Source organism: Rutilus rutilus (genome assembly GCF_951802725.1).
Source record: "Rutilus rutilus genome assembly, chromosome: 21".
Lineage (NCBI taxonomy): Eukaryota > Metazoa > Chordata > Actinopteri > Cypriniformes > Leuciscidae > Rutilus > Rutilus rutilus.
The window spans coordinates 19,339,312-19,354,371 of NC_140226.1; the positions used below are offsets into that span (position 1 = coordinate 19,339,312).

The 15,060-nt window shown below is 39.9% G+C and overlaps 1 protein-coding gene across 1 annotated transcript; it reads left to right on the forward strand.

The window, feature by feature from the left end:
• Window positions 1-222: 222 nt before the first annotated feature.
• On the forward strand, window positions 223-3,068 carry LOC311280681 (monocarboxylate transporter 12-B-like). Its single transcript, XM_084393008.1, has 3 exons — window positions 223-1,167; window positions 1,888-2,147; window positions 2,328-3,068. Exons 1-3 carry the CDS (start codon window positions 254-256, stop codon window positions 2,462-2,464), a joined length of 1,311 nt encoding a protein of 436 aa, XP_084249134.1. The 5' UTR covers window positions 223-253; the 3' UTR covers window positions 2,465-3,068.
• The last annotated feature ends 11,992 nt before the right edge of the window (window positions 3,069-15,060 follow it).

Genomic DNA, 15,060 nt, shown 5'->3' on the forward strand with positions numbered 1-15,060 from the left:
ATGTCTAAAATATAAACACTTATAGGCTTATATTCTTTTATAATAGAAAATCAGGATAAGACAAAAACTCATTTTGAAAGAAAGATCGATGCTGTATTGACACATTCTTTAAATTGTGTTAATTTTGAACATTGTACAGTGTACCTTTAATTTACAACAAACTAGCCATGCATATCTGTAGTCTTGAATACTACCCTTCCTGATTTTCTGCACAGGTTTGGGATTTGCTCTCAGCTACACTCCTGCAATCGCCATGGTGGGTTCTTACTTCAGCGAGAGAAAAGCGCTGGCTTACGGGATCGCCATGTCAGGCAGCGGCATTGGAACCTTCATACTAGCACCGGCTGTGCAACTCCTCATTGAGTTCTTCTCCTGGAGGGGTGCGCTGCTCATTCTGGGGGGTTTGGTGTCTCACCTGTGTGTCTGTGGAGCCCTTATGAGGCCTTTGGAAGGTCAAAGAGGGAGGCAGAAGGAGATGGACTTGGAGGGTAACAAAAAGGTTGATTTGCTGGATGTGAAACTTGCTGATGGAGTCCTCAATGTTGAATTGAGTGCACAGGAACAGAGATCAATGGAGGTAAAACATATGGATACGGATAAAATGATGAAAGACAGAGGGTGGAAAGAACAAGCTGACAATATGCCATGGGATGGAAAAGAACAGATGGAGGCAGATAAGTCAGGGCCCTCTGATGCAAAGCATACACACTCCGGTGAGAAGCTAAACCATAGACAGGATCTCTCTGAAGACTCAGAGACCGTGAACGGAAGCGCAGATGAATGGAACATCTCAGTCCCAGCTTTAATACAATCAGATGACTTGCCAGCTGTCCCAGAATCAAAATCCGAAGCAAACGCTAACCACACCACTCTGGTACAATCAAAGGTGGTAAACACAAACATACTGAAGGAGTCCAAGGAAAATGTATGGTCTATCATAAGGAAACCCGTATTGAGAGAATATTCCTTCCTGTTGATACCAGACTTCCTGTTGCTGTTGGTGTCCTTCCTGTTCCTTGCATACGGTTGCAGTGTGCCATTTGTGTATCTTGTACCATATTCACTGAGCGCAGGCGTCAGCCCTCAACAGGCAGCATTACTCATGTCCATACTTGGAGTGTCAGGGATTGTCGGAACTATCACTTTCGGATGGATTGCTGATAGAAAGTAAGTACGGTTGTTGTGACATTTTTGTTCTTATTTTCTCGTAAATTGCAATATTTTGCAATTTTTAATTAAATTTGTGGTACTGTAATCTGTCTTTAAAATCACATTCATGTCTACTAAATGTACTGTGCTGGGATAACACATTACAAGTAATCAATTACTTTTCCCAAGTAACTAGTATTTTCCATCTATTTCCATTTTCCATTGCTTTTAAATTTACTACAAAATACCTGAGTTACTTTGTCAAATAAGTAACGCAAGTTACTTTGTTTTCCCATTTATTGACCGACACTTTTCTTGTTCCCATTTTGAGAGAAATTGCAAAATACATTTAAACATGCATTTACTCATCTTACTTGCACAAAAACAGATTCAGTATTCCTTAAAAATGAATAAAAACGGTGAAATGCAAACTCAGTTTATTACTCAAACCTGCAATATTTAAATGTATTAATTAGCACAAATATACTTTATGTACTTAATCTCACTTTATCAACCAACGACTGAAAAAAGACAAAAGCACTGAAATGTCATTAGAAGCTTGAACAAACACATATTCTAAAAATGTATTTACGTACTGTTAAAAATATCTTCTCTTTTTTTTATTAATTCCTTGAACGTACTAAAAATACTGTTAATGGAACTGTTTATTACTATAATTCTTAACGATTCCCATCTAACTCTGTGGTTTGATCTGTATCTGTGTGTGTTTATGTTTAGGTGTTTGAGGCCATATAGGGTGGTGAGTTACATGCTGGCTGTGGGGTCAGAAGGGCTGAGCTGTCTCTTTCTGCCTCTGCTGAGTGGTTTTTCCCTCCTCGTCCCCTTTTCTCTCATCTACGGCTACTTTGACGGAGCTTACGTGGCACTTATTCCTGTGGTGACCTCTGACACTGTCAGCTCCACTCAACTGACCTCAGCTCTGGGAGTTGTTTACTTCCTCCACGCCATCCCCTACCTCATCAGCCCACCTATTGGAGGTCACAAACACACAGACAGATTCTCATTTTCTAATACATGCCAAGAATCAATCACACAAGTTACTGTAGTTACGGAGTTACTGTTTACACATACAGTTGCTTATTCACTTGTATGTGCCTGCAGTATATTTAACTAAATCAGAGTGTTTTATGAAATCTCTCTCTCTTTCTCTCTCTCAGGTTGGCTATTGGATCAGACAGGCTCCTACACATCTACATTCTTCCTCAGTGGAGTCTCTCTGATCTGCAGTGCTGTGATTCTGGCTGCTGTGAGAGTGATCATCCACTGCACTAGAGGGAGCTCTTGCTTAAACTGACTCACAACCAGGTACAGGAGATTTCTAAAGCAGCGGAAAAGTACAGCAATATTGCTGTCAAGAAACCTGAAAGTGCCTCCTCTGGAATTAAACAGGGTTATATGAGAGTTTATTCTGCGTTTCTGATCCAAAGCTCTCATCCGTCAGATGGACTGCCACAAACACATGCTCAAACACACGGCTCTACTGCCAAAAGACAGGATTTTATTTAGAAATTGGTGATTTAAAAAGGTGACATTTTGTGCTTGAGAGTAACTTCGGTCATTGTTCCAAATATTTTAATGAGTTTGCTAAAAAAAGAAAGTGTTTCATATTTGATACTCATTTGATATTGTAATGTGTCTCTAAAGCTGATATCTGATTGGCTGGTCAGACAAATGAACGATGTCCTTTGCCCAGTAGTTACATGTATACTGCTTTATTCACAGGTCAAAGTATTTATAATGTACACTACCATTCAAATGTTTGGGGTCTGTAATATTTTAATGTTTTTAAAAGAAGCCTCTAATGCTCACCTTGTTGAAAACGGTTGTGCTGATTTTTTTGGGGGGAAACTGTGAAACAGTTTTTTTAGGATTCTTTAATGAATAGGAAGTTTAAAAGAACATCATTGGTTTAGAAATATAAATCATTTGTAACATTATAAATGCCTTCACTGTCACTTGTCACATATCACTACGCCTGCTGCACCCATGGTACGGCCGCACAGTTCCTTGATTATTACGCCGGAATGAGAGTAGTTCCTAGCCATATAGGCTTAGAAAATCGCAACTTTTCATTTTCCGTCGATCTTAGTACACGGTTTAACTACAGAAGAGTCAAGTTTTAAATAGGAAAAATATTGAAACTCTTTGGTCATTTTGAAAGAAATGCTACTGGACTCGTCTGAATCAATGATCTATGCTAAGCTATGCTAAAAGTGGTACCGTCAGACCCGGAGTTCGGCTGAATGGATTCTAAAACGGTAAAACTCAACTGTTTAACTCTGGGGGAGTTGTAAAATGAGCATATTTCCGAAAAAAAGTGGAGTATCCCTTTAAGAAAATGGAAAACAGAAAAATCATGTTTAAAATGTACTCAACTTGTGAAGACACTGTAAGAAAAAGGTTTTAATTTGTATGTTACTGCACACTGAAAACAAAGTTGCAAAATCAACTGAGCAGGTCAAGTAAATCTTATCAACAAACTAAAAAACTAATCAGAAATGAAAGAGAGACATGTTTATTCTTGTATTTGAAACATGTAGCTACTTTAAGCAACACATCTGTATATCCACATTTCAGAAATGAAAGTCTCAAAGGAAAGCAGTTGCGAAAGGGTTTGCTGTCTCATATGTGAACAATAGTTACAACTAAATGCAATAAGCATATGATTCAAGAAGGTTTTTTTACATCAATGGAAACAATGAACAGATATTGGAATCTACAGTCCATTAACACAACAAAATATAACACTGAATAGAGTATATTGATTAGAGATTGGGAATTAAGATAGTTGTCCCATTTCTTCATTATGGTTTCTGCATTGAGTGAAATTTAAAGATCCTCCATAATGATTTTTGAGGATTGATGTATGACGTTGGGACATTGTTCATACCTTGTCTGTTGCGTTAGAGCACATTTTAATCAGAAGCTTCAATTCCCTCCAGAAAATGCTGAATTTCCATACAGCGAGGGTCTCTGCCCCTCCTCATAATGCTTTTAAGGACTTTTATACTCTTTTGTTTGCATTCTGTCATTACTGGTATTTCTGCTGCTTTCATGTAAAAGAAGACTGAATCTCTGGATTGTGATTTATTATGATTTAGATGTTGGGCATAACTATAAAATAAGTTCTGCTGTCTATGAGGAGAAATATAATTTTCCTCTGACAGGAGATTCTTGTAAATCTCATCTGCCTTCTCAATTTCATGTGTGTAACAATGCAGCGATGCAAGGTCTTTCTTTACTTTGTATGAGTGAGGGTAATATCTAAGATCCTCCTCAAAGAGCTTAATGGATTTCCTAGCCAAAGTCTCCCTTTCCTCGCTGTCGTTCATGTTGTAAACCTTCCATTTGTAGCAGTCTGCCAATTGTTTCAACGCTTTAACTGAAGAGGGGAACTTTTCATGTGCCTTCTCTGCTATTCGAATAGCTTTATCTAAAGAATCTTGTTCCCTATAATACCGGAGAATAACATGAAAACCCTCCAGGGTTTCAGTTTCAAGAGATCTTTCTAGTAAACCTTGCATCTCCCTTTCAATGCACACCTTTTTCTGTTTGCACAGTTTTAGTAAATAATGAGAATAAAGTAACAAACTATTTGGTTCATTTTCATGTGCAATTTTCAGTTGCTCTACAATCTCATCTAGAGTGAATTCAGACTGTGCAAATTCCATGTTCATGGCAATGGCAAGTCCTTTGTGCCATTCCTTCCTATCTGGTTCTGCTTTTAAAGCCATCTTAAAGTAATCAATCGCCTGGCGCTTCTTGGACATGTCAAACTTCACCAGCGTCCAGGCCTTTTCTCCACTGACTTCAGGGTGTAAAGTGCATTCAGGTGGAGCAGGATACATTCGCTGAAGCCTCTCCACCTCTTCTAGATATCCTCTGCTCTTATCCATCTCTCCCAAATGGAAGTAGACCCAAGCCAGGTTTGCTTTATTGACCTGAAGCTAGACTCCTGCCTCTTCTGTTCCCTGCTCCTGGATCACACTTTCTGCTTTGTGCAGGTGCTTCACTGCCTCTGTGTTGGAGCCAAGAGTCTGATGGATGTAGCCCAGCAGGTTGTAATAGTGAACCGGCCAAGTGCATGTTTCCTGGTCCTCATAATTCAGCTTGCTCAGTAAATCCTTGAGTTCATTTGTACTGCACTCCAGATCCCAGGTGAAGTGGCACTCCAGCCTCTCAAGACGTTGTTTTAGACTAGAGTTACTGACACATTCAGAAATAAAGATCTATTAATGAAGAATTACAAATGCTGTGTTTTGGTTTACATACAAATATGTCGCAGCAGTCATGGGACAGATAATCAACAGTTTCAACTAATCCACAACATTTTTACACAATCTTGAGTTTAGTCTGGTAAATCACTTTAAATTCCTACATTAGACTATTTGTTCATATTTGTATTGGAAAAGTACTTACTCCATAATAATGGTTAGAGGTGGTTTGGTTTGAGATGTTCCTTCTAGCAATGCTGATTTGAGCTTCGTGCGAGTTGCTGAGAGATTGTTCTGTATTTATAATGATCACACTCATAAAACCATCTTCTACCGGAACAGTCATTAAACACGTCAGCTAAGGATTCTTCTCTAGTTTCTATTCTGTCTAAGGTTTCGTTGTTTATTTCAATGAAGTGTAGTTTACGTAATGACAGTGACAAAGTCTAGAGCCTGCCTTCTTCCTCAAGCATAAACTCTTTAGATGCAGGTTTTAAGTGTCATGAATAATTATTAGATCATATATTCCAGACATGTTTTAATCATTTGATATTAATGATATAATGTGGGCGTGACCTACTTTATTTCTATCTGGCTGTTCAGATGGTTGAATTGATTTACATATTTACCATATGATATAAAAAAAATTATAACACTTAACAATAAACATGAACTAGCAACAATGAGCAATACATTTGTTACAGTATTTATTAAAATTCGTTAATATTAGTGTGATGAATTTTTAATAGATAAGATAGTAAACTATCTTTTAAACTAACCATGATTCTAACATCTAAACCTTACTTCCCTTTTAGGCCTAACACTCTAACATTTGAACAAAATGTACCAAAATGTTCTCTGAATATTGTGTCCATTGAAAATTCTGAAGTGCTGGCCATGACAATATCAAAAATATACTGTCTTGAATTGTCTCATGACATATTGAGTAATCAACTGAACTCTTCAACTGAAGAGAACTGAACAGTAATCAACTGAACCCTTTCTTTCTTTTTTCTGATGATTCGAGATCATTTTGCTCACACCAGTAACAGAGGGTGAAAGAGGGGGGCTTGCTTTTACAAACTGAACCAATCATTTTGAAAGAAGGTGACATGAGTTAGTCACGTTGATCTTATTGTTGTGTCTGTCTTTATCCTATAAAACCTGATGTATTCCTTTTGCGGGGGATTCTCTCTGAAATTTGTCTGAGATCCTCCAGCCGTGATTAAAGCATGTTCGAAGGCATTGTCTGAAGTCTGTCAGTTATTATTGCTGTGCAGTAAGTTAGTTAGGGGAGCAAGTTAGGGCTAGAAAACTCGAAGCCAGTTGTCGATGTTGTGGCAAATGCAAAGTTTTTTTGGTTCGGGTCTCAAAGAAATCTTACAGAGTCGAAGTTCCAGGTCTCAGAAGAATTAACTTTATTGACAAGCAACAGATGCCAGCTGACCATCTGGACATCTAAAGTTGCCATTCCCAGTCCCCATGTCTTATACCTTTTTCTTATCGCTAGGTGCCCAATGGGCACCCTCATATCTATCTCTTCTTTTTTGCCACTCCTTTTTTGCCACCTGCATCCCTCCTACAGGTTTTTGGGTACTTTTCCATTCTCTTATCCTTGTGACCTATTTTCTGCTTGATATTACTGCATTCAGACTTTTACATGAGACAAGGGAAATTCTCCAACATCGACTGTAGATGCAGAGCTAGAGTATAAAGATTATTTCACGAGTTCACACGTACATGAAATCTAATAGTATTATGCGTATTTGGCTTGCTGTCCAGGGGAGGGCTCCGAGCTCGGAATTTTACCAGAACCCAGAGTACTCCCCCTACTGGGGTAGACCCAGCCGAGTGTGAGGTGATGGGGTGGTGGAGGGATGCTGAGAAACTTGTCGTGAGACAGAAGATGAGGAAAAGCTTTATTTATACTGGCTTCCTCTGTCACATTCACCGTCTGTCATCGTCCTGTCTGCACTACAGTTCCCAGAATCCTCCTTGTTTCCACACCTGAACTCACTCCCTCAATTACCCACCTGTTCATCATCATCATCATTTGCATCACCTGTCTTGTGTTCATCTGTCTGTGTATTTAAGTTCTCTCTGTTCATCATTCAGTTGTCGGTCAATGTTTGTGGTAGCACTCTTTTGTCTGTGCACGCACACTGTTTCGTATATTCTTCAGTTTAAATAAATATTGAGTATTTTGGATCTTTTGCCTGGAACTTCATCTTCTTCAACCTTGAGACGTTACAGATTGACCGACCACAATATGAGCTGGGAGTAGTGATGGCAAAATGAGGCTTCCTGAACCACTGAGACCTCGCAGTCCATTGCTTCAGCCAAAGGTTCATTACTCGAAGCTTCATTCAGCATTGCTCACTAGTGACACCTAGCTACTGTGCAAAGAAATAGCAGACAAATTAATTCATTCTGAACCAGTGTTCAGAGCCACGCCCCCTCCCTCCCTAATTTTATTAAAAAAAAATTTTTTAATAAAAAAATGTATATTTTATAAAATACTTTTAGAAATAAAAATATTTATTTGTAATGTAAATATACAAATAAATATTTATATTTATTTGTATATTTTTATTTAAATGTATATTTTATAAAAATATTTTTATAAATACAAATACTACTCACTGTTGATGTCTGTAACCTTTCATTTGCAATAATAAAAAGACATGATCAGACATTTGTCCATTACTGTGTATAATATAAAATATGTATCTTTCTCTGTCTGAATTTACTTGTGCAGAGTCACACACACAGTTTATTAATTATTCATACATTTTTTGGATAGTGACAGTATGAACAACAACAGTGACACTGTGTTGAGTGCAGTGCTTATGTTAGAGGGAGTGTAATAAAGTAAATTTATTCATTTAGCAGATTATAGATAACAGATTAAAGTAAACTGCAACAGATTAGTCCGAAAGGAAGGATTACAATATATTTTTTATTGAGAAACAGAATTATTTCAAGTGTGTTGGGGTTTAGACGATTCCTCTTCTTGGACAAAATCTCTCTAGCCTTGGAAAATATCCTTTCACAAGGAACAGGGGATAAAGGGGAACGTAAAAATGGCAGTGGTACAAATGAGGACACTGATGCTTCTGTTGAGCCCAGACAGGGGAGGATTCCCTCTTTCTTGCTGGCTCCATTACCAGGAAAAAGAAGAGTCACAAAAAGCAAACACATCCAAAAAGGCAATCCAAATCAAAAAGCAGTCCAGTCCAGATGCAAAAATCCAGAGCAATCCAAATAATCTTATCTAATTAATATAACAAGACTATAATATAGCTAGGCCTACTATAATAATAATATACTATAACTATTCTAACCTGATAATGTAATAATATACAGCCCTCACATATGACACAACAGTTATCATCTAACTCTCTGACTCTCTGACACTACTACAACTTCTTCTACTACTCCTGACAACACCCACAAGGAGGCGCGAGTTTCGAACCGCCTTTTATCCGGAAGCGACACTCAGACCGAACCGATGACGTATCCACACAAACCGAGGCCTCGTTTGTCATTAGTCACGTGATTTTCACGTTAACAACACAAGCCTCGAATCGCGGCTTCATCTGGCACGCCCACTTTTTCTCGACACACGCTCTGACGCCTCTGTTCAAATGTTCCATCACTAGCTGGGAGCTCGCTGGACAGATCGCGGCTTTGGCTCAGGATAGCCGCGATCTGTTCCAATTCACCTGGGCGTTTGTTCCTCTTGCTGCCTCCTGCTCGCTGGATGACGAGACGATCAAGGCGTGTTAGCGGCTTGGGGCCAAGGAGGTCGACCCGAGGGAGCTTCCAGATCTCTCCGGTCAGGACTGGAGAGAGGCTTTCTCCAGTTGTCTGGAGAGCTTCCTCCCGTGGCACGCCATGTCACCGTCTGAACTTCACGCCAGTCCAGCCGAGCCTGCACTTCACGCCAGTCCAGCCGAGCCTGCACTTCACGCCAGTCCAGCCGAGCCCGCACTTCACGCCAGATCTGCCGAAGCCAAAGCAGTATGCGTCGTGCCAGCCGCCCCTGAGACTGTGAGCGCCATGCCCGCTGAGCTAGAGACTGACAGTGTCATGCCCGCAGAACTTTTGTTTTCATTTATCCCGCCGAGCTTGAAGCTCTCTTCGCCGCTGGTTCCGTCCAGCTCAAAGCCCTCTTCGCCGCTGGTTCCGTCCAGCTCAGAGCCCTCTTCGCCGCTGGTGCCGTCCAGCTCAGAGCCCTCTTCGCCGCTGGTCCCGTCCAGCACAGAGCCTTCACCGCGGGTTCCGCCCAGCTCAGAGCCCTCTTCATCGCTGGTCCCGCCCAGCTCAGAGCCCTCTTCTTCGCTGGTCCTGCCCAGCACGGAGCCCTCATCGCTGCCCAGCACGGAGCCCTCATCGCTGCCCAGCACGGAGCCCTCATCGCTGCCCAGCACGGAGCCCTCATCGCCGCTGGTCCTGCCCAGCTCAGAGCCCTCTTCGCCGCTGGTCCTGCCCAGCTCAGAGCCCTCTTCGCCGCTGGTCCTGTCCTGCCCAGAGCCGCCTTCGTCACTGGTCCTGTCCAGCCCAGAGCCGCTTTTGCCCCTGCCTCATCAGCCCAGTGCCAGAGCCTGATAATTTCCCCAAGAAAATTTGGGGGGGGGGGGGGGGGGCTATAAGTTCTCTGGGGGGACCGTGGAGGCCTCACCGACACGGTTCCCAATGTCGTCCAGGCCACCCGAAGGGTCCGCACCGCCATGGCCACCCGAAGGGTCCGCATCGCCATGGCCACCCAAAGGGTCCGCACCGCCAGGGCCTTATCCTCAACCTGCACCGCCTTGGTCCTGTCTTCAACCTGCACCGCCTTGGTTCCATCTTCTGTCTGCATCGTCGTGATCACCTCCTCCTCTGTCTGTCCTGCCACCATCCTGGAGTCCGTCCTTCTGAACCTGTTCCACCTTCTCGTCACAGACTCCAGGATGCCCACCCCCCCTCCCGTATGCTGCCTTCTTCGGCGCGGGACGCGCCTTGCGGGAGGGGGGAGTAATGTCACATTCACCGTCTGTCATCGTCCTGTCTGCACTACAGTTCCCAGAATCCTCCTTGTTTCCACACCTGAACTCACTCCCTCAATTACCCACCTGTTCATCATCATCATCATTTGCATCACCTGTCTTGTGTTCATCTGTCTGTGTATTTAAGTTCCCTCTGTTCATCATTCGGTTGTCGGTCAATGTTTGTGGTAGCACTCTTTTGTCTGTGCACGCACACTTTTTTGTATATTCTTCAGTTTAAATAAATATTGAGTATTTTGGATCTTTTGCCTGGAACTTCATCTTCTTCAACCTTGAGACGTTACATCCTCTTGAGTTGATTGGTTGATTACCTGAACGTGCTCCTCCCGAACTTTGTTACATAACACTTAATTAAGTGTCGACTGTACGCTTGGGTGTCAACTGGAGACTACCCAGGTAATTAGGTTCCAGGTACGTAAAAGAAATCTTCCACATTAGTCAAAATAAAGCTGCTCATTTTTAGTTCATAGCTCGGTTCCATTAAATAATATTAACAAATACAACTTTTGATTTAAATAATGTATTAATAAATGTTGATATTGTTGTGGAAAAAATTTATCTTTTCTTTGTATTTTATTTTCAATGATTTAGCAAATGAATGCCATGCGTTCTTTGGATGTATTTTGAGTTTCTTTTATGATGCTGATACAGCTGGAAGGTGTGTGTGAGACTTCAGAGGTGAGAAGACCCCCGGGCTGGGGAGGGTTCAAGGGGGGGTCCCTTTTGTTATTTTGTTTAGTGGGGGCTGTAAGAGATAGCCTTTGAATAGAACACTATAAAGTAGCTGGTCAACCTCTGCTCTGGGTCTCACTCTGCCTGCAGCTGGACTGTGGGTAGACTGGGAACATTTCTTGCAAGAAATAAATATCTTTTAAGGACAATTTGAATCCTGATGTCTCTTATGCCTGATGCTGTTTTGTTAGTTATTGTTTTTGCCACAACAATTGGTGTCAGAAGTGCGATCCATGAGGTTTCTTCTGGCCCTGAGAAAGCGTATTGACGGACTGATCACCCTAAAGCACAAAAGGCTTTAGTCTTACCTCGCCGAATTGAGAGAGAAGAGCCAAGACTGCTATCAGGGCCAGGAGGAACCCACTGGAATCAGAAAGAACTCGGTGGCAGTAAAAGCATCTCGGGTAAGAGACAGTAAAATTATTTTAATTTGTGTGGTGTAATTTGATACAACTGTGGGTGAACCATAGTGGCTGGAACTATCTCTTTGGTACGGGCAGAGAAGGTTTTCGAGGGGGAGATTGTCAAATCAAGTATATTTGTATAGCGCTTTTCACAATACAGATTGTATCAAAGCAGCTTCACAAACACAAAAGTCAAGTCAAATTTTATGCCGAAAACTAGCTCGTAAGTGGACGGAAGAGCCACACGTGGACGGAAGAGCCACACGGACGGAAGAGCCACACCTGATTAATTAGTTTTACTCAAAATCTCTGTAATCGAGCACTAGAAAGTGCTCACGGAAAGATTGAGTAGACCGTAATTACTGGAAGCATATTTGCTAAACCTTGCCGATTTGAGGTGACAAAATCGGATCTGTTGAAGACGTTTAACAGATTATTAGACGCGCGTCGAAGGAAAATCCAGAAGAGATAGAAATCAGCCAATATGGGGTCATCTCAAAGCAAGCTTGAACAAAATTTTATAGGCTACACCAGTTTTTCTGTAAAATGGGGAAAAATTACAGCCAGAAATGCATGCATGAAATTGGGAAACGGAAAATTGTTAAACAAAGGGTTGTTGTAGTTTTGTTCATGAGTGTAAAACTGTGAACAGACAGTAGTTTGTTGAACTGAAGAAGATAGAAGAAAACGAAAATAAATGCAGAAAGGATTAGCATTTAGGGAAAGATAGAATGTTTTTAGAACGTTTTTCTTGATAGAATTTACAAACAGTGAATTGTTGAATGGAAAAGAAGCAGATAAAAAGAGAACAGAGTTCGATGCAGAAAGAACTGGCATGTACTGTAAGAGATAGAATTCATGGAACTATTTATGAACGCCTGTTAAGGTAAATTAAGTTGAAATGGTATGAAAAGTGAGTTTTAGATAAAAATAAGGCATTGAGTATGATTAACAGGGATTAACATGATATAAAGATAAGGAATGTTTATTAAGTAAAACGATTGTCTTTTGAACCTAAAGGGTCCAGCTATGCTGGGAGTACAGCAACAGCGCTTGCTTGTTCAAACCAGCTTCTGGATGTTAAATGTATACTTGTTTTGTAATCAGTGTTGTTGATGATAATATCAAATTAGAAAATGTCCAAAGATTGGATATTTTGTTGATATTAAGCCATTTAAGGAAATATATTGTTTTATAAAGGAAATTATGGGTTGGAGATAATTTCCCTAGACACGTGTGACTAAAGTTAATCAGAAACTTTGTGAAACCCATTTAGAATATTTAGATTTTCCGTGTCGCTTATGAAAATTAATGTTCTGCCAATAATAATGATGTGAATGTGCTTTATTGTATTAATGTTATGAAAACAAGGGTATTTAAGAATAGATTGCCATATTTTTGTAACAAGAGTTGAAGGTGCAAGCGGCTAGGATAGCTGTCTGTGTAATTTAGAGACTGAGAAGATTTAGAGAATCTTGTGGTTTCTGTGAAACAGTAGAGATAAGTGGGACTGAATAATTGTAATACAATCTTGTGATTTAAGTTGAATCTGCAAACTAACCATTTGATAGAAGAATAAGCTTTTAAAACCAGTGTTGATGAAATTAATGACACGTTGAAGTTTTAATACTGTATTGTTGGATTACAAATTTATTAAATGTTTAATTTAGTTTGCAACATACAGTATAACAGTAAAAGTTGAGTACATTGAAGTTAGCATTTTAAGGTTAGGTTAGGATAATGGTATCAACAGTTTCTGCCAGGCTGTTTTCTCTATTATAATTCACCCTATTGTCGTTAATGGCTCGAGCCAGTAGCCCCAAGACACACCTTTTGTCTTTAATGGCTCTTCGAGTCCCAGTATCACTCAGACTGATGGGATTAGCACACGAATGATTCGTCTATGCAATTTGCAATGCAATAGACTGTTATGCTGACTGAAATAGGATAGGCCAGACATTCAGTCTAGGGTGGTAACTGAACAGTCCTGATAAATAGTGAGATAAAAGAGAGCAAATGCTGTAAGCAGCTGCAGAGATTTGCAGATGATGTTTTGTAAAAGTTTGATTGTGATTGGAAAGATAAACAATAACTTGACTGGCTCCAAACAAAGAAAGTGCCAAAATGACACAAATTTAGAGAAAAGTCTGTGTTAATATGGGTTAGAAAGTAGATCAATGTTAATATGATGAAGATTGTTTCAGCTATTGAAATTGAATTTGCAACTGGGACTGTAAAAGAAAAGACAGAGAACTGCTTATCAATGGCTCTGTTTGCATTTCCTGAATACAACACAATGTTTCAGAAGTGCAAAATAGGGTGAAGCTGTTAGAAAGATAAAAGGCAGAATAACAGAGAGTGTTTTATTGCGGTCAGCGGGGTCATTCAGTGACTGTATGCGCACTGTATGACTGTAAAAGTAAATGAGGGAGAAATAAAGTTGATAGTTGGAACTTTTGAAAGTTGTAAGAAGATTGAAAGATTTAAGTGTAAGGAATTCCTTTTGAAAGGAAAGAACTATAACAAGTACCGGTTGACGTAAAATTACGGATAAGACTAAATGAGTTGCAAAATATTTTAAAAGTACCGGTCACTAAAAGGATGATTGTGTCTTGAATGAAACGCTTTGATAAGGTTTTAGATGGTATGGAGAGACAAATCTAATGAATGATTTATAATGATAATCAAAAAAATTATCACAAGCAGGGAGCGCAGCCTCAAAAGTTGAATCATAGAAGCAGATTGATAAACTCCTAGAGAAAACATTGAAGTCAGGTATTAAATTATGGCAATTGAAAACCTGACAACTAAAATTTAAATGAAATTTTCAACGTTATTAAGACCTAGAATAATTCTTATTATTTCTTTAAGATAAAATAAACAGAAGCAGTGTTACAGGATTAACAGTTGCTAAATGTAAAATGTGTAAAAGGCATTTGATTAAACAAAGGCTTGTTAATGTTGATTTTAAAAGAGGGTTTGCTTATCTAAATCTGGCATGTGCTGTGACTGAAACTGCCACAGTTTCAGTGCAACAGAGACTCATTCTGAGTGGATATTATGTCTAAATTACAATACATGTAATTCATGGAAAAGATGCCTTAAGATGGGCTACAGTTGAAAAAGATGGTAGATAAAGTCTGAAGTTAAAAGTTTATGAGAATGCAGTGTACCAGTCCTGAATGCCTCAAGAGTCTCTCTCTCATTCAATATCAGCTGAAAGCTGTTGTCTGAGCCTGTGTAAAGCACAGTGTTTCAGTTGAAAATCATAGACACAGAGATGTTAAAGGAAATCGTTGCCATTCAAAGGGCAATTTGTACTAAATGTTCTAGAAGTAAAACTGAATGACTTTAAAGAAGTCTTTAAAATAATACTGTTTAGGACTTGTTTATTTTAGGACCAGAGACTTTTAGCTCTCATTTTAGCTTCCACCATAAAACAGGGCCGATGGCTCCGGCTACAGACGTAGATGTACACTGAATGTACGA

What these genes read in the sequence shown, in the direction of transcription:
- LOC311280681 (XM_084393008.1), top strand. Translation starts at nt 254, where the DNA reads ATGGTGGGTTCTTACTTCAGCGAGAGAAAAGCGCTGGCTTACGGGATC. An exon ending in GGATGGATTGCTGATAGAAA is followed by an intron (nt 1,168 to 1,887) that starts GTAAGTACGGTT and finishes GTTTATGTTTAG; the next exon opens with GTGTTTGAGGCCATATAGGG. An exon ending in CATCAGCCCACCTATTGGAG is followed by an intron (nt 2,148 to 2,327) that starts GTCACAAACACA and finishes TCTCTCTCTCAG; the next exon opens with GTTGGCTATTGGATCAGACA.